Genomic DNA, 19488 nt, shown 5'->3' on the forward strand with positions numbered 1-19488 from the left:
GCGACATGGCGCAGACATTGTGCGACAAACTGCGACAAGCCTTTCCTACGAACCAAACTCGGGGATTTTGAAATTCTAAAAAGGGGCGTTTCCCGACCAAAACCTTGTTTTGCCACTGATTTATTAAGAAACCCGACCCGAATTTTAGGGTTTCAGTGTCCTTTTTTTCCCACTGCTTCAAGCAGTGGGAAAAAGTGTTTGCCATTTCCCTAATTTTGGAATCTTCATAATTTTTGTAGTTTTTTTGCAAATTTGCGAAATAAATGAAATAAATCAGACATTTTACAGTTAACCAACACTTTTTTTTTTTTAACAAAATAATGCATTTCGCCAACTTCACCGGCTTGAAGACCAAAAAAAAAAAAAAAACGACATTTTTAAAATCGGACAGCTGCGCCAAAAAATCCGACTGCGCCCAAAAAAATCCAACAGCGACAACACTTGCGACAAATTAATAAATTGATAGGGAAAAAGATGGTCGGGTTAAAAGCCCCCCCAAAAAAATAACCCGACTTTTTGGATAAATGAGGGCCAGTGTGTAAACAAAGTACATTAGAAAGAATTTTTAAGGAGCGCAATAGCAAAAATTTGTTTTAATGACAGTGACCATTTAACTTTATGTATGTATGTATTTATTTGTAAGTAGTAAAATTTAACAAAAACTATATGAATTTCATATCACTGTAATGTTCTGACCTACAGACTAAAATTAATTTGTCATTTTTACTGCAAAAACTATATATATATATATATATATATATATATATATATATATATTTATATTATGTTTTTTTTTTTTTTAAATAGTAAAATAAAAGGATTCATTCAAAAGTACAACTTGTCCCACAAAAAACAAACGCTCATAAGTCAATGATGATGATGAAAAAAAAAATGTTTTAAGTCATTTACAAAAAATACATAATGAATATAAGGAATCAATAAATTGTCTGTGTCTCCTACTGACGTCAGTTATCGAAACCACATAGCCCCCGGGGTCTCCTTTAAGACGCTCCCTTTATGTGATCATCCATTGTTTCTTTATCTGTTGATACTGACTTGTGCTGTCTTGTGGTCCACAGATGGAGGAGGTTCCTTTAAAAGTAAAGACGCACTACGTCCTGGAGAACCTGGAAGAACAGACTGTGTATTGTGTGCAAGTGAGAGCAGCTACGGAGTTTATAGAAGGCCAAATGACCCATCCCGAATGTGTGAGGACAAAGAATAGAGGTAAAATCTACACATATAAATATATATTAATTAGCGCAATTGATCACTGGCTTCGTTTTAAGACCATAGATCAGTGCTTCCCAGCCAGTGTGGCTCTAGCTATTGCAAAACTAAAACTCCCAGCATGCCCGGACAGCCAACGGCTGTCCGGGCATGCTGGGAGTTGTAGTTTTACAACAGCTGGAGGCACCCTTGTTTGGAAACAGTGTCAAGCCCTGCTTAAAGAGGCACTCCGAAGGAAAAAAAAATAATTTCAAATCAACTGGTGCCAGAAAGTTAAACAAGTTTGTAAATTACTTCTATATAAAAATCTTAAAGGGGTACTCCGGTGGAAAACTTTTTTTTTATTTTTATTTTTTATTTTTTAATCAACTGGTGCCAGAAAGTTAAACAGATTTGTAAATTACTTCTAATAAAAAAAATCTTAATCTTTCCAGTACTTTTTAGGGGATGTATACTACAGAGGAAATGCTTTTCTTTTTGGATTTCTCTTCTGTCACGACCACAGTGCTCTCTGCTGACCTCTGCTGTCCATTTTAGGAATTGTCCAGAGCAGCATATGTTTGCTATGGGGATTTTCTCCTGCTCTGGACAGTTCCTAAAGTGGACAGCAGAGGTCAGCAGAGAGCACTGTGCTCGTGACAGAAGAGAAATCCAAAAAGAAAAGCATTTCCTCTGTAGTATACAGCCGCTAATAAGTACTGGAAGGATTAAGATTTTTTTATTAGAAGTAATTTACAAATCTGTTTAACTTTCTGGCACCAGTTGATTTAAAAAAAAAAAAAAAAAAGTGTTCCACCGGAGTAACCCTTTAATCCTTCCAGTTCTTATCAGCTGCTGTATGCTCCAGAGGAAGTTTTGTAGTTCTTTTCAGTCTGACCACAGTGCTCTCTGCTGACACCTCGGTCTGTTTCAGGAACTGTCCAGAGAAGTAACATATCCCCAGAGTAAACTTCTCCTGCTCTGGACAGTTCCTTACACGGACAGAGGTGTCAGCAGAGAGCACTGTGGTCAGACTGGAGAGAACTACACAACTTCCTCTGGAGCATACAGCAGCTGATAAGTACTGGGAGGATTAAGAGTTTTAAATAGAAGTGATTTACAAATCTGTTTAACTTTCTGGCACCAGCTGATTTTGTTTTCCACTGGAGTGCCCCTTTAAAAGGAAATTTATCATGAGCTGAGAGAAAAGTGAGGGGGCAGAAGACTTCAGTGCGGGGGCAGGGAGAGGGCATGGCTGTGTTGCTGTACTAAGGAGTGCAGGGGAGGACAAGCAGCTTATCACCGCTGGGGCTGCAGGAATTTGAGAAAGCTGGATGGCATTCATTATGCCTGCCACCCAGCTTTTCCAGTCTCCTGAAGAGTGTTGTTTTTTTTGTTTTTTCCTCTTCCACAATGTTTAGGTAGAAAGACCAGACAACACTAGATTCTCCGCTAGTGTATGATAAAGTTCAGTGCAGTAGAAATAAGCCAAATATTCAACAATAGAAATGAATTTAATACCCAAAATAAGATGCAAGATTGCAGCATAGCTCACAATATCAACATAGCAACCGAGTAATATCTAAAACCAACACTGGATGGAGGCCTAACGGAATTATATATGGTTAAAGAAACCATTGAGACCGGAAAAGCTGGGTGGCAGGCATACTTTGTGCCACCCAGATTTTCCAGTCTCCTGAGGAACATTGCTTTTTTCCCCCCCACAACATTTAGGTAGAAAGACCGGCCAATACCGGGTGCTCAAATAGTATAATAGACAATTCAGTGCAGTAAAAATAAACTCATTTTGCAACAACAGAAATAAATGTACTTCCTAAAATTAACCACAAGATTGCAACATAGCTCACAATATCTACATAGCAACCGAGTAATACCTAAAACCAACACTAGATGGAGGCCTAACGGAATTATATATGGTTACAGAAACCATTGAGACTGGAAAAGCTGGGTGGCAGGCATACTTTGTGTCACCCAGCTTTTCCAGTCTCCTGGAGAACATTGCTTTTTTTCCCCCACAACCAGGGCTCAAGTTCTGCAGAAACACATGATAACTAAGTTCCTGCACTTTTTCCACAGCAGGAACACCATTCCCATTAGCAGGAGTTCTGCATGACCAATCCTTATGTGGAAGAGTTCCCTCACTTTTTTTCTAGGACTTGACCCCTTCCCACAACATTTAGATAGAAAGACCGGCCAATACTGGGTACTCAGCTAGTATATTATGCAATTCAGTGCAGTAAAAATAATCTCATTATGCAACAACATAAATAAATGTACTTCCTAAAATTAACCACAAGATTGCAACATAGCTCACAATATCTACATAGCAACCGAGTAATACCTAAAACCAACACAGGATGGCAGTATAGTGACAGAAATAACACATACAGTGACCCCCCCCCCCCCCCCCCCCCCCCCCCGACCTACGATGGCCCCGACATACGATCATTTCAACATACGATCACTCTCAGAGGCCATCGCATGTTGAAGGCAGCATCAACATACGATGCTTTTGTATGTCGGGGTCATCGCATAAACGGCTATCCGGCAGCACTGACTGCTTCAGCTGCCCCCGGATAGCCGTTTACGGTGCACCGTGTGGTCCGCTGACGATCACTTACCTGTCCTCGGGGCTCCGGCGCGTCCTCTTCGGGATCCCCTGCATCGTCGGCGCTCTCCATCGTCGTCATCACGTCATCCAATAGGAGCGGCGTGCGTAACGACGTGATGGCGGCGACGTGAGAGCGAGGATGCCGGGGAAGCAGAGGCCTTGCCGGAGCGGCAGGGACACCCCGGGGACGCGGCGACAGCGATGGAGGGCGACATCCAGGGCAGCGGTGATGAGCGGTGACGGTCCGGAGCGGCTGGGACAGGTGAGTACAACTTCCTATGCCAGTGGTCTTCAACCTGCGGACCTCCAGATGTTGCAAAACTACAACTCCCAGCATGCCCGGACAGCCAACGGCTGTCCGGGCATGCTGGGTGTTGTAGTTTTCCAACATCTGGAGGTCCGCAGGTTGTAGACCACTGTCCTATACATGCGATGGTTTCAACAAACGATGGTCCATTTGGAACGGATTACCATTGTATGTTGATGGACCACTGTATATAACATCAAATCCTGGTAACCAATATAACAATACCCTGGTAATATAAATCCAGAAGGGAATTACCCAACAAGTTACCAAACCTTAAAGGGGTACTCCGGTGAAAAACCTTTTTTTTTATTTATTTATTTATTTATTTATTTTTTAAATCAACTGGTGCCAGAAAGTTAAACAGATTTGTAAATTACTTCTATTAAAAAATCTTAATCCTTCCTGTACTTATTAGCTGCTGAATACTACAGCGGAAATTCTTTTCTTTTTGAAACACAGAGCTCTCTGCTGACATCACGAGCACAGTGCTCTCTGCTGACATCTCTGTCCATTTTAGGAACTGTCCAGAACAGCATATGTTTGCTATGGGGATTTCCTTTTACCCTGGACAGTTCCTAAAATGGACAGAGATGTCAGCAGAGAGCACTGTGGTCATGATGTCAGCAGACAACTCTGTGTTTCAAAAAGAAAAGAATTTACGCTGTAGTATTCAGCAGCTAATAAGTACAGGAAGGATTACGATTTTTTTTAAAGAAGTAATTTACAAATCTGTTTAACTTTCTGGCACCAGTTTATTTAATAAAAAAAAAAAAAAAAAAAAAAGTTTTTACCCCTTTAAAGGATAAGTCTCATGCTAGAAAACTTAAAAGTTTTAGATTGCGGGGTGGTCCGAGCGCTGGGGCCCCCCGCGATCTCCTATACGGCAATCTTCGGCTCTCCCACGAGGGGGACCTCAGAGCTCGGACATTCGGATAGGGGATACGTTTTCTAGCACGAGACTTATCCTTTAAAGAGTTAATTTATATTGTTGAGTATTAAAGGTATGTGCATTTAGAAAGATGTAGATAAGACAAGAATGTACTCCCTAATCTTAAAGGGGTACTCCGGTGGAAAAATTATTATTTTATTTTTTTTAAATCAACTGGTGCCAGAAAGTTATACAGATTAGTAAATTACTTCTATTTAAAAAAAAATCCTAATCCTTCCGGTACTTATCAGCTGCTGTATGCTCCACAGGAAGTTCTTTTCTTTTTGAATTTCTTTTCAGTCTCAACACAGTGCTCTCTGCTGACACCTCTGTCTATGTCAGGAACTGTCCAGAGCAGGAGAGGTTTGCTATGGGGATTTGCTCCTCCTCTGGACGGTTCCTGATATGGACAGAGGTGGCAGCAGAGAGAGCACTGTGGTCAGACTGGAAAGCTATTCAAAAAGAAAAGAACTTACTGTGGAGCATACAGCAGCTAAGTACTGGAAGGATTAAGATTTTTTAAAAATAAGTCATTTACAAATCTGTTTAACTTTCTGGCACCAGTGGATTTAAAAAAAAAAAAAAAAATGTACCCCTTTAACTTGAGGGTTTTTGGTCTATACTGTACATAGACTGGCTCTATGATCACCAAGGAAATTGCTCTAGTTAGTATATAGATAACACACACACTAGTATACACCTATAATTTTAATAAATTTTCTATATAAACCGCCCCCCTCTCTTCTTGAAGTAGGAAAGGGGTAGTGTTTTCCAACAGGGAGCCTCCAGCTGTTGCAAAAGTACAACTCCCAGCATGCCCGAACAGCCTGTGTACTGTCAGTACTGATTTTTATACTTTATTTTTTTTCTCCCAAAATTCAGATTACTCCGGGAAGGAGCTGGCTGTGGTAATCGGATGTGTTATTATCGTCTGCCTGGTCTGCTCCCTCGTTGGATACGTAATATATAGAAACAATGCTGTTCTAAAGCGTCTTCTGTATCCCCCCTTCAGGATGCCGTATCACATACAGCAGGTGAGTGCCCATTCTTTCTTTACTACGGTAAAACCATGAATGGGGAAAATCATAGCGCCCTATGGCAAGAAGTACAGGCCTATACGGCTACTATATACTCAGCTGGTAAACCTATAAAACAGTGTTTCCTAACCAGGGTGCCTCCAGCTGTTGCAAAACTACAACTCCCAGGATGCCCGGACAGCCTTTGGCTGTCCGGGCATACTGGGAGTTGTAGTTTTGCAACAGCTGGAGGCACTCTGGTTGGGAAACACTGATTTAAAAAAATTTTTTTAGTTCTATTTTTCTATAGGGATACATTGAAGTTGATTCATAGTAAAATGTGTAAAATGAATGATCGCTTTATTTATATAGCTTCAGCATAGTCTGCAGCGCTGTATAGAGAGTGTCATCTCTTAAAATAGTTTCCTGCCCAATTGGGGCTCACAATCTAAATTCACATACTGTATCAGTATAGGAAGGAACCCACACAAACACTGGGAAAACATACAATCTCTTTACAGATTTGGTCCTTGGTGGGATTTAAAGGGGTACCCCGCTGCTCAGCGTTTGGAACAAACTGTTTCGAATGCTGATGCCGGGAGCTTGTGACGTCATAGCCCCGCCCCCTCATGACATCACGCCCGCACCCTCAATACAAGTCCATGGGAGGGGGTGTGACAGCAGCCACACCCCCTCCCATAGACTTGCATTGAGGGGGTGGGCGTGACATCATGATGGGGCGGGGCTATGACGTCACAAGCTCCCGGCATCGGCTCCAGCGTTCGGAACAGTTTGTTTCAAATGCTGAGGAGCGGAGTACCCCTTTAAATCTAGGTAAAAATCCCACCAAGGACAACTAGGTTGAACCTAGGTTCAAATCCCACCAAGGACAACTAGGTTGAACCTAGGTACAAATCCCACCAAGGACAACTAGGTTGAATCTAGGTACAAATCCCACCAAGGACAACTAGGTTGAACCCAGGTTTAAATCCCACCAAGGACAACTAGGTTGAACCTAGGTTCAAATCCCACCAAGGACAACTAGGTTGAACTTAGGTTCAAATCCCACCAAGGACAACTAGGTTGAACCCAGGTTTAAATCCCACCAAGGACAACTAGGTTGAACCTAGGTTCAAATCCCACCAAGGACAACTAGGTTAAACCCAGGTTTAAATGCCACCAAGGACAATTAGGTTGAACCTAGGTTCAAATCCCACCAAGGAAAACTAGGTTGAACCTAGGTTAAAAAGGACATATAGGTTTAAATCCCTAGGTTTAAATCCCACCTAGGTTTAAATCCCACCAAGGACAACTATGCTGAACCTAGGTTCAAAACCCACCAAGGACAACTATGCTGAACCTAGGTTCAAAACCCACCAAGGACAACTAGGTTGAACTTAGGTTCAAATCCTACCAAGGACAACTATGCTGAACCTAGGTTCAAAACCCACCAAGGCTGAACCTAGGTTCAAATCCCACCAAAGACAACTAGGTTTATACCTAGGTTCAAACCCCACCAAGCACAACTATGGTGAACCTATGTTCGGATGCAACCAAGGACAAGTAGGTTGAACCTAGGTTCAAATACCACTAAGGACAACTAGGCTGGACCTTATTTCGAATCCCACTAAGGACAACTAGGTTGAACCTTGGTTCAAATCCCACCATAGCCAACAGTCCTAACCACTGAGCCACCATGCTGCACCAAAAACTATCTATAACCTGTTAAGGACTAAGGGCGTACAGGTATGCCCTTGAATCTGGCTACTTAAGGACCCAGGGCATACCTGTACATCCCGGGCCAGTTTCCAGGGTTTGAAGCGTGCTCAATAGCTGAGCACGATTCATACGCGGTGGGTCCTGATTGCGATTAGCAGCCAGGACCCACGGTTAATGCTAGACATCACCGTTCGGGCCGAGGCCCGGGATTAACCTTTTGGATCAAAGTTAATCAAAGTGTCTAAATGTGGGAGTCAACAATGCCAGTTAGCTCAGTGGAGCTGATCAGAACATCTGTGGGGAAATCCCGGCTCTGGATCAGCTGAGTGGACAGAGGGAGGGTCCTTATCTGCCTCCTCGCCGTCCGATTGGTGTTCTGAAGCTCTAGCCAGGCTCTGCAGGCTAGAGCAGCAGAGCACCGATAACATTGATTAATGCTGAGCCAAAGCTTTGGCTGCATGTTATAGCCTCCTATGTGGACTAAAAAAACTAAAAAAGTAAAATTTGAAAAAAAAAAAGTTAATAAAAGTGAGTACAAACTATTAAAATATAATGTTATGTAAGCCTCACAGTCAATGGCGTACACGTAAAAAACACCTAAAACAAGTCTAAAACAGCACATTTTTGGTCACTTTATATACTATAAAAAAATGTATAAAAGCGATCAAAAAGTCCCATGAAAACAAAAAGATCACAGTGCAAAAAAATTAGCCCTCATATAGCTTTGCATGCGGAAAAATAAAAAAAAGGATTGGGGGTCAAAAATGACAATTTTAAACATACTAATTTTGGTGCATGTAGTTATAATAATTCCTGTTCATTTTTGGCTTGGGCCCCTTTCGTACTATAAAAATACTTCCGTTATGAGCGCCCGTTATAAAAAGCCTGGAAATCGACAGTTATACGGCCGGTACAAAATCACTAAAGGCCGTTAGAAAATCCCATTATAGTCTATGGGGTTTTTGTAATAGCCGTTTTAACCCGTTTTCACCCGTTATTAATAAGGGCCATTATTTTGTGACAGGCGATAGTAACGGGAGAATTAGTGCATGCAATATTTCTCCCGTTCATTTGTCCGTCACAAAATATCGGCCCTTATTAATAACAGGCAATAACGGGTTAAAATGGCTAACAGAAACATCCTATAGACTATAATGGGATTTTCTAACGGCCTTTAGTGATTTTGTACCGGCCGTATAACTGTCGATTTCCAGGCTTTTTATAACGGGCGTTCATTGTTTATAGTGTGAAAGGGGCCTTAGGAGTCCTGTGGGTGGTCCGGACTCAGTTATCTCTTTCAATCACCTATTAGGACCGCCCACTGGACTCCTAAGTCCAGAATAAGCGGAGATTTATAGCAATAGATTACAAGTTCTGCTGAATCTTTTTCCACAAAACTATATATCGATCCGCTAATCTTTTCCTGCTTGCCTTGTTTTATTTGACTCCTGATTGATTCCCCATAGTCGTCAATGATCAGGGCCTCATAAATTGATCCCTTTAGCATTAGGGAAAAGTTTCTGCCCTGCCCCCAACATCCCCTCAGCAGACTGCAGGCTGTTTTCTAATATCTCTAGTCTACCCCTCATAGGAATAGCTAGGCTTTTACTTACCATGGCTCTTTTTTGGCATCCCCATGTCCCCCAGGGCACATTCCCAGCATGCCCTCTCTCCTCTGACCTTGCTGGTAATGATAATTTTACCTGCTGTCATTTCTATCCCAGGGACCGCCCACATTCTACTCACCTATTTGGCGCACCATGTCATTATTAATGCATATGCTTTTACAGTTCTTAGATAATGTTCCGGACCCACCGTATGAGGCTGCGATCAATCTCGACCAGGATGAAGAACATTGTGACGGTATTTCGATTATAGAGTCAGTTGTCGTAGTGGTGGTTAACCAGGCGTGTGATGACCCAAACCTGGTGTCTGCTGAGAAAACCTGAAGAAGATCTCACTGAACAATGGCAGGACTCACGCGGAACATTGGCAGGACTCACGCTGAACATTGGCAGGACTCACGCTGAACAATGGCAGGACTCACGCTGAACATTGGCGGGACTCACGCTGAACATTGGCGGGACTCACGCTGAACATTGGCGGGACTCACGCTGAACATTGGCGGGACTCACGCTGAACATTGGCGGGACTCACGCTGAACATTGGCGGGACTCACGCTGAACATTGGCGGGACTCACGCTGAACATTGGCGGGACTCACGCTGAACATTGGCGGGACTCACGCTGAACATTGGCGGGACTCACGCTGAACATTGGCGGGACTCACGCTTTACAGATGAAGCAGGTGCAGATGCCACCTTGGATTCAATGCACACACTTCCTGACCACTCTTAGGACAAGTGCAGTGTTTAGGAATTGTCCATGGTAACTGAACTAAACCTGACTGATAGGTACAGTTGACTTATACGACTCCTGGCACTGTCCTAGGACACTATGGTAAGGGAATTTCTGGATACCAAGATGGAGTTGTGGGACAATTGTTTTTGTAATAACTCAGGTTGTCGTCTTGTCGCCAAATCTATGCACTTATCCTCAGGGCTCAAGTCCTGCAGGAACTCGTGGGAACTGAGTTCCGGCACAGTTTCCACAGCAGGAACACTGTTCCCATTAGCAGAACCAGCCCTTGAGTGGAAATCTTGGGTGAGTTCCCACACTTTTTTTTCCCCAGGCTTATCCTGCATGTTCCGCTGATGCTTAGATTTTGAGTCAGGGGCTTTCTTATTTTATTAGGATGCTCCTTTGTTCTCATGTGGTTTACAATTCGAGGACTGCATGCAGGGCTGGTGAAAGGATTTTTTCCACCCTAGGCGAAAGCAAATTTTGCCGCCCCCTTGACTCTGCCCTTTGGCACGCCCCACCTTACTACTGGCGTGACACACTGTAACAAACCTCCTCCGCATGCTACTGGCTGAGCGAGTGGTTTGGATGCTTTCTCAACTCTACCCATTCAAAGCAGAGGCCTACGTGGCTAAGTCATGTCTATGGAGGGAACTGTCCGCTAAATAAGCATTTGCGATATACAACCATCTTATGTATATGACCAGCTATAAAAGGGTAGAGGCAAAGGCCAAGAAAGGGATCCCTTCAGCACATGGGGGGAGATTTACCAAAACCTGTCCAGAGGAAAAGTTACCCAGTTGCCCCTAGCAACCAATCAGATCGCTTCTTTCATTTTTCACAAGGCCTCTGCAAAATGAAAGAAGAGATCTGATTGGTTGCTATGGGCAATTTTTCCTCTGGACAGGTTTTGGTAAATCTCCCCCATGTATGGGGTCTTAGCGTGAACATTGGGAGATAGTGAAGCAATTTTTTTCCTTACCTCCTGATGTCTTGGAGGAACCTTCTCATTTAGATGCTAGACTGAGAGTAGAAAGGGGATGAAGCTGATATAAAGTGTCAAGGCTGTCCACCACAGAAGCCACCTGGGACTTGGTCGAAACTAGCTCTACTATATGTGTGCCATCAAGTATGAACTCCATGTAAAGTCATCAAATTCCACAAGTTTCCACCAAAAGGGTTTGTGTTTTTTGCCCCCAGCCAATTCGAAATCAGTGGACCGGCATTATCTTCTGCAATGACTAAGGTTGTCCTTGTTGCAGACTAGGCGTGGCAGTGCATGCATACAGCAGACTAGGCGTGGCAGTGCATGCATACAGCAGACTAGGCGTGGCAGTGCATGCATTCAGTATTATAAGAGGCTATTCCACAGGTTAAGCCAATGTTTTTTTAAGAAAAAAGAAAAAAAATTGAAAATGATCTGTATGTACATACAGGTTAAATTTAAAGTCACTGGATCCACCTCTGCATGGGTTCACTAAATGTAGTCATAGGTGGTCCCTATTACCATGAAAAAAAGCTTAGGCCAGCACTACACATTAAAATCCAAAAGGCATCTAGGTAACGTAATACATGACATACATGGTGTAAACCCCCCTACCCCAAAAAACTAATTATGGTGGGTTGTCACCATTTTCAAAGCTAACATTAAAGGGGTACTCCACTCCCCAACATTTAGTTCTGAACGCTGGCCTTCACACCCCCTCCCATAGACTTGCATTGAGGGGGCGGGGTACGACATCACAAGGGGCGGGCACGTGATGTCACGAGGGGGCGTGGCGACCCCAAAGCCTGCACCAGCTAAATGTTCCGAACGCTGGGGGAGTGGAGTACCACTTTAAAAAAAGAGTTTGCTCCCTGTGACTTGAGGGTTAAAAAGATCCTAACTGTGGTTACTACATTCAGCCATGGGATCTAAATAGCAGAACTGATTTAATACTACATTATTGAGTTTTTTTTTTCCTTTTTAGATGTTTTTGTGTATGTTTAAAGTTTTATTGAAACAACACCCCATTGGCACCAGGGGGGGACCAGGAGGGACCTTGTCAGTATAGGAGTGATATTCACACTGATCAGATTACGTTATGAGTAAGGATCTCTAGATCCAAAACCTGTCAGTGTGTTTGGGATGCATTTCTCTTGCATGTCCTGTTCTGATATTAATGGATCCTTTATAAAAATGGACTTTTATGTGTAGTAAAGGCTCAAGCTTATTTTTCGTGGTTAATTTGAAGCATTGGTGTCAATTGATGTAAAGGGGTCTGGCGAGACTGGTCACTGGGATGTTGAACCTGTTGACGAGAGAGGCCAAAATAAAATTTCCTGCAGATCCAGAGTCCAAGAAGGCCACGGTAGAGAAGGAGAAGGCAGAGGCAGACATCCGCACAGGCACAGTAAGACGTGGAGAAGCAGAGTAGACATCAAGGACTGTCTCACCTTTGTGCGGAGTCAGCGTACGTCTTTCCAGGCGGGGAGGACGGATAGGACAATCCCTCAGGAAGTGTTCGGTACTAGCACAGTACAGGCAGAGGTTCTCCATGCGGCGTCGTGTCCTCTCTTGAGGTGTCAGGCGAGACCGGTCGACCTGCATAGCCTCCACGGCGGGAGGCACAGGAACAGATTGCAGGGGACCAGAGGAGAGAGGAGCCGAGGAGAAGAAACGCCTCGTGCGAACAGAGTCCATATCTTGGCGGAGCTCCTGACGCCTTTCGGAAAAACGCATGTCAATGCGAGTGGCTAGGTGAATAAGTTCATGTAGATTAGCAGGAATTTCTCGTGCGGCCAGAACATCTTTAATGTTGCTGGATAGGCCTTTTTTAAAGGTCGCGCAGAGGGCCTCATTATTCCAGGACAATTCTGAAGCAAGAGTACGGAATTGTACGGCATACTCGCCAACGGAAGAATTACCCTGGACCAGGTTCAACAGGGCAGTCTCAGCAGAAGAGGCTCGGGCAGGTTCCTCAAAGACACTTCGGATTTCCGAGAAGAAGGAGTGTACAGAGGCAGTGACGGGGTCATTGCGGTCCCAGAGCGGTGTGGCCCATGACAGGGCTTTTCCGGACAGAAGGCTGACTACGAAAGCCACCTTAGACCTTTCAGTTGGAAACAGGTCCGACATCATCTCCAGATGCAGGGAACATTGGGAAAGAAAGCCACGGCAAAACTTAGAGTCCCCATCAAATTTATCCGGCAAGGATAGGCGTAGCCCAGGAGCGGCCACTCGCTGCGGAGGAGGTGCAGGAGCTGGCGGAGGAGATGACTGCTGAAGCTGTGGTAGTAACTGTTGTAGCATAACGGTCAGTTGAGACAGCTGTTGGCCTTGTTGCGCTATCTGTTGTGACTGCTGGGCGACCACCGTGGTGAGGTCAGCGACAACTGGCAGAGGAACTTCAGCGGGATCCATGGCCGGATCTACTGTCACGATGCCGGCTGGCGGGTAGTGGATCCTCTGTGCCAGAGAGGGATTGGCGTGGACCGTGCTAGTGGATCGGTTCTAAGTCACTACTGGTTTTCACCAGAGCCCGCCGCAAAGCGGGATGGTCTTGCTGCGGCGGTAGTGACCAGGTCGTATCCACTAGCAACGGCTCAACCTCTCTGGCTGCTGAAGATAGGCGCGGTACAAGGGAGTAGACAGAAGCAAGGTCGGACGTAGCAGAAGGTCGGGGCAGGCAGCAAGGATCGTAGTCAGGGGCAACGGCAGGAGGTCTGGAACACAGGCTAGGAACATACAAGGAACGCTTTCACTGGCACAATGGCAACAAGATCCGGCAGGGAAGTGCAGGGGAAGTGAGGTGATATAGGGAAGTGCACAGGTGAAGACACTAATTGGAATCACTGCGCCAATCAGCGGCGCAGTGGCCCTTTAAATCGCAAAGACCCGGCGCGCGCGCGCCCTAGGGAGCGGGGCCGCGCGCGCCGGGACAGGACCGAGGGAGAGCGAGTCAGGTACGGGAGCCGGGGTGCGCATCGCGAGCGGGCGCTACCCGCATCGCGAATCGCATCCCGGCTGGAAGCAGAATCGCAGCGCCCCGGGTCAGTGGATCTGACCGGAGCGCTGCAGCGGAGAGAGTGTAGCGAGCGCTCCGGGGAGGAGCGGGGACCCGGAGCGCTCGGCGTAACAGTACCCCCCCCCCTTGGGTCTCCCCCTCTTTTTAGGGCCTGAGAACCTGAGGAGCAGACTTTTATCTAGGATGTTGTCCTCAGGTTCCCAGGATCTCTCTTCAGGACCACAACCCTCCCAGTCCACTAGAAAAAAAGTTTTCCCTCTGACCTTTTTAGAGGCTAAGATCTCTTTGACAGAGAAGATGTCCGAGGAGCCGGAAACAGGAGTGGGAGGAACAGATTTGGGAGAAAAACGGTTGAGGATGAGTGGTTTAAGAAGAGAGACGTGAAAGGCATTAGGGATACGAAGAGAAGGAGGAAGAAGAAGTTTGTAAGAGACAGGATTAATTTGACAGAAAATTTTGAAAGGACCAAGATAGCGTGGTCCCAACTTGTAGCTAGGGACACGGAAGCGGACATATTTAGCGGAGAGCCATACCTTGTCTCCAGGGGAAAAAACGGGAGGAGCTCTTCTTTTCTTATCCGCGAACCTCTTCATGCGTGATGAAGCCTGTAGGAGAGAATTTTGGGTCTCTCTCCATATAATGGAAAGGTCACGAGAAATTTCATCCACAGCGGGCAGACCAGAGGGCAAGGGGGTAGGGAGGGGGGGAAGAGGGTGACGGCCGTACACCACGAAAAATGGGGATTTGGAGGAAGATTCAGAGACTCTGAAGTTATACGAGAATTCGGCCCATGGAAGGAGATCTGCCCAGTCATCCTGGCGGGAGGAAACAAAATGTCGCAAATAATCACCCAAGACTTGGTTAATTCTTTCTACTTGTCCATTGGACTGGGGATGATATGCAGAAGAAAAATTTAATTTAATCTTGAGTTGTTTACAGAGAGCCCTCCAGAATTTAGACACGAATTGGACGCCTCTATCCGAGACGATCTGCGTAGGCAATCCGTGAAGACGAAAAATGTGTACAAAAAATTGTTTAGCCAACTGAGGCGCTGAAGGAAGACCAGGAAGAGGGATGAAATGTGCCATTTTGGAGAATCGATCAACGACCACCCAAATAACAGTGTTGCCACGGGAAGGGGGTAAATCAGTAATAAAATCCATACCAATCAGAGACCAAGGCTGTTCGGGGACAGGCAGGGGATGAAGAAAACCAGCGGGCTTCTGGCGAGGAGTCTTATCCCGGGCACAGATAGTGCAGGCTCGCACAAAGTCCACAACATCCGTCTCCAGAGTCGGCCACCAATAGAAGCGGGAGATGAGTTGCACAGATTTCTTGATGCCCACATGACCAGCGAGATGGGAGGAGTGACCCCATTTGAGGATTCCGAGGCGTTGGCGTGGAGAAACAAAGGTCTTTCCTGGAGGAGTTTGCCTGATGGAGGCTGGAGAAGTGGAGATCAGGCAGTCAGGTGGAATGATGTGTTGCGGAGAGAGTTCAACTTCTGAGGCATCCGAGGAACGAGAGAGAGCATCGGCCCTAATGTTCTTATCGGCAGGACGAAAGTGAATCTCAAAATTAAATCGGGCAAAGAACAGAGACCACCGGGCCTGGCGAGGATTCAGCCGTTGGGCAGACTGGAGGTAGGAGAGGTTCTTGTGGTCGGTGTAAATAATAACTGGAAATCTTGATCCCTCCAGCAGATGCCTCCATTCCTCAAGTGCTAATTTAATGGCTAGAAGCTCTCGATCCCCGATGGAGTAGTTCCTCTCCGCCGGAGAGAAGGTCCTAGAAAAAAAACCACAAGTGACAGCATGCCCGGAAGAATTTTTTTGTAAAAGAACAGCTCCAGCTCCCACTGAGGAGGCATCAACCTCCAATAGGAAGGGTTTGGAAGGGTCAGGTCTGGAGAGCACGGGAGCCGAAGAAAAGGCAGACTTGAGTCGTTTAAAGGCGTCTTCCGCTTGAGGAGGCCACGACTTGGGATCGGCATTTTTTTTGGTTAAAGCCACGATAGGAGCCACAACGGTAGAAAAATGTGGAATAAATTGCCTGTAATAATTGGCGAACCCCAAAAAGCGTTGGATAGCACGGAGTCCGGAGGGGCGTGGCCAATCTAAGACGGCAGAGAGTTTGTCTGGATCCATTTGTAGTCCCTGGCCAGAGACCAAATATCCTAGAAAAAGGAAGAGATTGGCATTCAAACAGACATTTCTCAATTTTGGCATAGAGTTGATTGTCACGAAGTCTCTGAAGAACCATACGGACATGCTGGCGGTGTTCTTCTAGATTGGCAGAGAAAATTAGGATATCGTCCAGATATACAACAACACAGGAGTATAGCAGATCACGAAAAATTTCATTGACAAAGTCTTGGAAGACAGCAGGGGCGTTGCACAGGCCAAAGGGCATGACCAGATACTCAAAGTGTCCATCTCTGGTGGTAAACGCCGTTTTCCACTCATCCCCCTCTCTGATGCGGATGAGGTTATAGGCGCCTCTTAAGTCCAATTTAGTAAAGATGTGGGCACCTTGGAGGCGATCAAAGAGTTCAGAGATGAGGGGTAGGGGGTAGCGGTTCTTAACCGTGATTTTATTAAGACCGCGGTAGTCAATGCAAGGACGTAGGGAGCCATCTTTTTTGGACACAAAGAAAAATCCAGCTCCGGCAGGAGAGGAGGATTTACGGATAAAGCCCTTTTTTAAATTTTCCTGGACATACTCAGACATGGCAAGAGTCTCTGGGGCAGAGAGAGGATAAATTCTGCCCCGGGGTGGAGTAGTACCCGGGAGGAGGTCGATAGGGCAATCATAAGGCCTGTGAGGAGGTAGAGTCTCAGCTTGTTTTTTGCAGAAAACATCCGCGAAGTCCATATAGGCCTTAGGGAGACCGGTTACTGAGGGAACCACAGAGTCACGGCAAGGGTTACTGGGAACCGGTCTTAGACAGTCCTTGGAACAAGAGGGCCCCCAACTCTTGATCTCCCCAGTGGACCAATCCAGGGTTGGGGAATGAAGTTGAAGCCAGGGAAGTCCAAGGAGAATTTCCGAGGTGCAATTGGGGAGGACCAAAAGTTCAATCCTCTCGTGATGAGATCCGATGCTCATTAGAAGGGGCTCCGTGCGGAAGCGTATGGTACAGTCCAATCTTTCATTGTTTACACAATTGATGTAAAGGGGTCTGGCGAGACTGGTCACTGGGATGTTGAACCTGTTGACGAGAGAGGCCAAAATAAAATTTCCTGCAGATCCAGAGTCCAAGAAGGCCACGGTAGAGAAGGAGAAGGCAGAGGCAGACATCCGCACAGGCACAGTAAGACGTGGAGAAGCAGAGTAGACATCAAGGACTGTCTCACCTTTGTGCGGAGTCAGCGTACGTCTTTCCAGGCGGGGAGGACGGATAGGACAATCCCTCAGGAAGTGTTCGGTACTAGCACAGTACAGGCAGAGGTTCTCCATGCGGCGTCGTGTCCTCTCTTGAGGTGTCAGGCGAGACCGGTCGACCTGCATAGCCTCCACGGCGGGAGGCACAGGAACAGATTGCAGGGGACCAGAGGAGAGAGGAGCCGAGGAGAAGAAACGCCTCGTGCGAACAGAGTCCATATCTTGGCGGAGCTCCTGACGCCTTTCGGAAAAACGCATGTCAATGCGAGTGGCTAGGTGAATAAGTTCATGTAGATTAGCAGGAATTTCTCGTGCGGCCAGAACATCTTTAATGTTGCTGGATAGGCCTTTTTTAAAGGTCGCGCAGAGGGCCTCATTATTCCAGGACAATTCTGAAGCAAGAGTACGGAATTGTACGGCATACTCGCCAACGGAAGAATTACCCTGGACCAGGTTCAACAGGGCAGTCTCAGCAGAAGAGGCTCGGGCAGGTTCCTCAAAGACACTTCGGATTTCCGAGAAGAAGGAGTGTACAGAGGCAGTGACGGGGTCATTGCGGTCCCAGAGCGGTGTGGCCCATGACAGGGCTTTTCCGGACAGAAGGCTGACTACGAAAGCCACCTTAGACCTTTCAGTGGGAAACAGGTCCGACATCATCTCCAGATGCAGGGAACATTGGGAAAGAAAGCCACGGCAAAACTTAGAGTCCCCATCAAATTTATCCGGCAAGGATAGGCGTAGCCCAGGAGCGGCCACTCGCTGCGGAGGAGGTGCAGGAGCTGGCGGAGGAGATGACTGCTGAAGCTGTGGTAGTAACTGTTGTAGCATAACGGTCAGTTGAGACAGCTGTTGGCCTTGTTGCGCTATCTGTTGTGACTGCTGGGCGACCACCGTGGTGAGGTCAGCGACAACTGGCAGAGGAACTTCAGCGGGATCCATGGCCGGATCTACTGTCACGATGCCGGCTGGCGGGTAGTGGATCCTCTGTGCCAGAGAGGGATTGGCGTGGACCGTGCTAGTGGATCGGTTCTAAGTCACTACTGGTTTTCACCAGAGCCCGCCGCAAAGCGGGATGGTCTTGCTGCGGCGGTAGTGACCAGGTCGTATCCACTAGCAACGGCTCAACCTCTCTGGCTGCTGAAGATAGGCGCGGTACAAGGGAGTAGACAGAAGCAAGGTCGGACGTAGCAGAAGGTCGGGGCAGGCAGCAAGGATCGTAGTCAGGGGCAACGGCAGGAGGTCTGGAACACAGGCTAGGAACATACAAGGAACGCTTTCACTGGCACAATGGCAACAAGATCCGGCAGGGAAGTGCAGGGGAAGTGAGGTGATATAGGGAAGTGCACAGGTGAAGACACTAATTGGAATCACTGCGCCAATCAGCGGCGCAGTGGCCCTTTAAATCGCAAAGACCCGGCGCGCGCGCGCCCTAGGGAGCGGGGCCGCGCGCGCCGGGACAGGACCGAGGGAGAGCGAGTCAGGTACGGGAGCCGGGGTGCGCATCGCGAGCGGGCGCTACCCGCATCGCGAATCGCATCCCGGCTGGAAGCAGAATCGCAGCGCCCCGGGTCAGTGGATCTGACCGGAGCGCTGCAGCGGAGAGAGTGTAGCGAGCGCTCCGGGGAGGAGCGGGGACCCGGAGCGCTCGGCGTAACAATTGGCATGCACCATGTTTCCCAGGTGAGCTGAAAATTACACAAGATCCCAGTGAAATTTGATCACTCTCCCTTTATTTACCTCATCTAAAACATAACTTTTATTAGAAACAGTATTTATTAAAAAATACTTGCACAAAAACTCTGTAAAAATAACTATGTGGTGGGCCACAGGGGTGAGGTGTGGGAAAGATGTTGTAGCCCAGGGGCAAGGTGTTATTAACCCCTAAATGTTCGTGACGCCAGGGAGTGGTTTTCCCAGTAACCACTC

The 19488-nt window shown here is 46.6% G+C and overlaps 1 protein-coding gene and 1 long non-coding RNA gene across 2 annotated transcripts in view; one reads left to right on the forward strand and one right to left on the reverse strand.

Annotated features, from left to right (window-relative positions):
• The window catches only part of LOC130357114 (interferon gamma receptor 2-like), a 55630-nt gene extending 43036 nt beyond the window's left edge, over positions 1-12594 (forward strand). Inside the window, exons 5-7 of the mRNA XM_056559506.1 lie at positions 1080-1227; positions 5959-6110; positions 9602-12594. Coding sequence (XP_056415481.1) covers positions 1080-1227; positions 5959-6110; positions 9602-9760 — 459 coding nt within the window. The 3' untranslated portion in view covers positions 9761-12594. The remainder of the gene's footprint in view (positions 1-1079; positions 1228-5958; positions 6111-9601) is intronic.
• Positions 1-19488, reverse strand: part of LOC130357115 (uncharacterized) — a 45601-nt gene that overhangs the window by 22773 nt on the left and 3340 nt on the right. The gene's annotated exons all lie outside the window — the stretch shown is intronic.

The sequence above is a fragment of the Hyla sarda genome, chromosome 2 (assembly GCF_029499605.1).
Source record: "Hyla sarda isolate aHylSar1 chromosome 2, aHylSar1.hap1, whole genome shotgun sequence".
Classification (NCBI taxonomy): Eukaryota; Metazoa; Chordata; class Amphibia; order Anura; family Hylidae; genus Hyla; species Hyla sarda.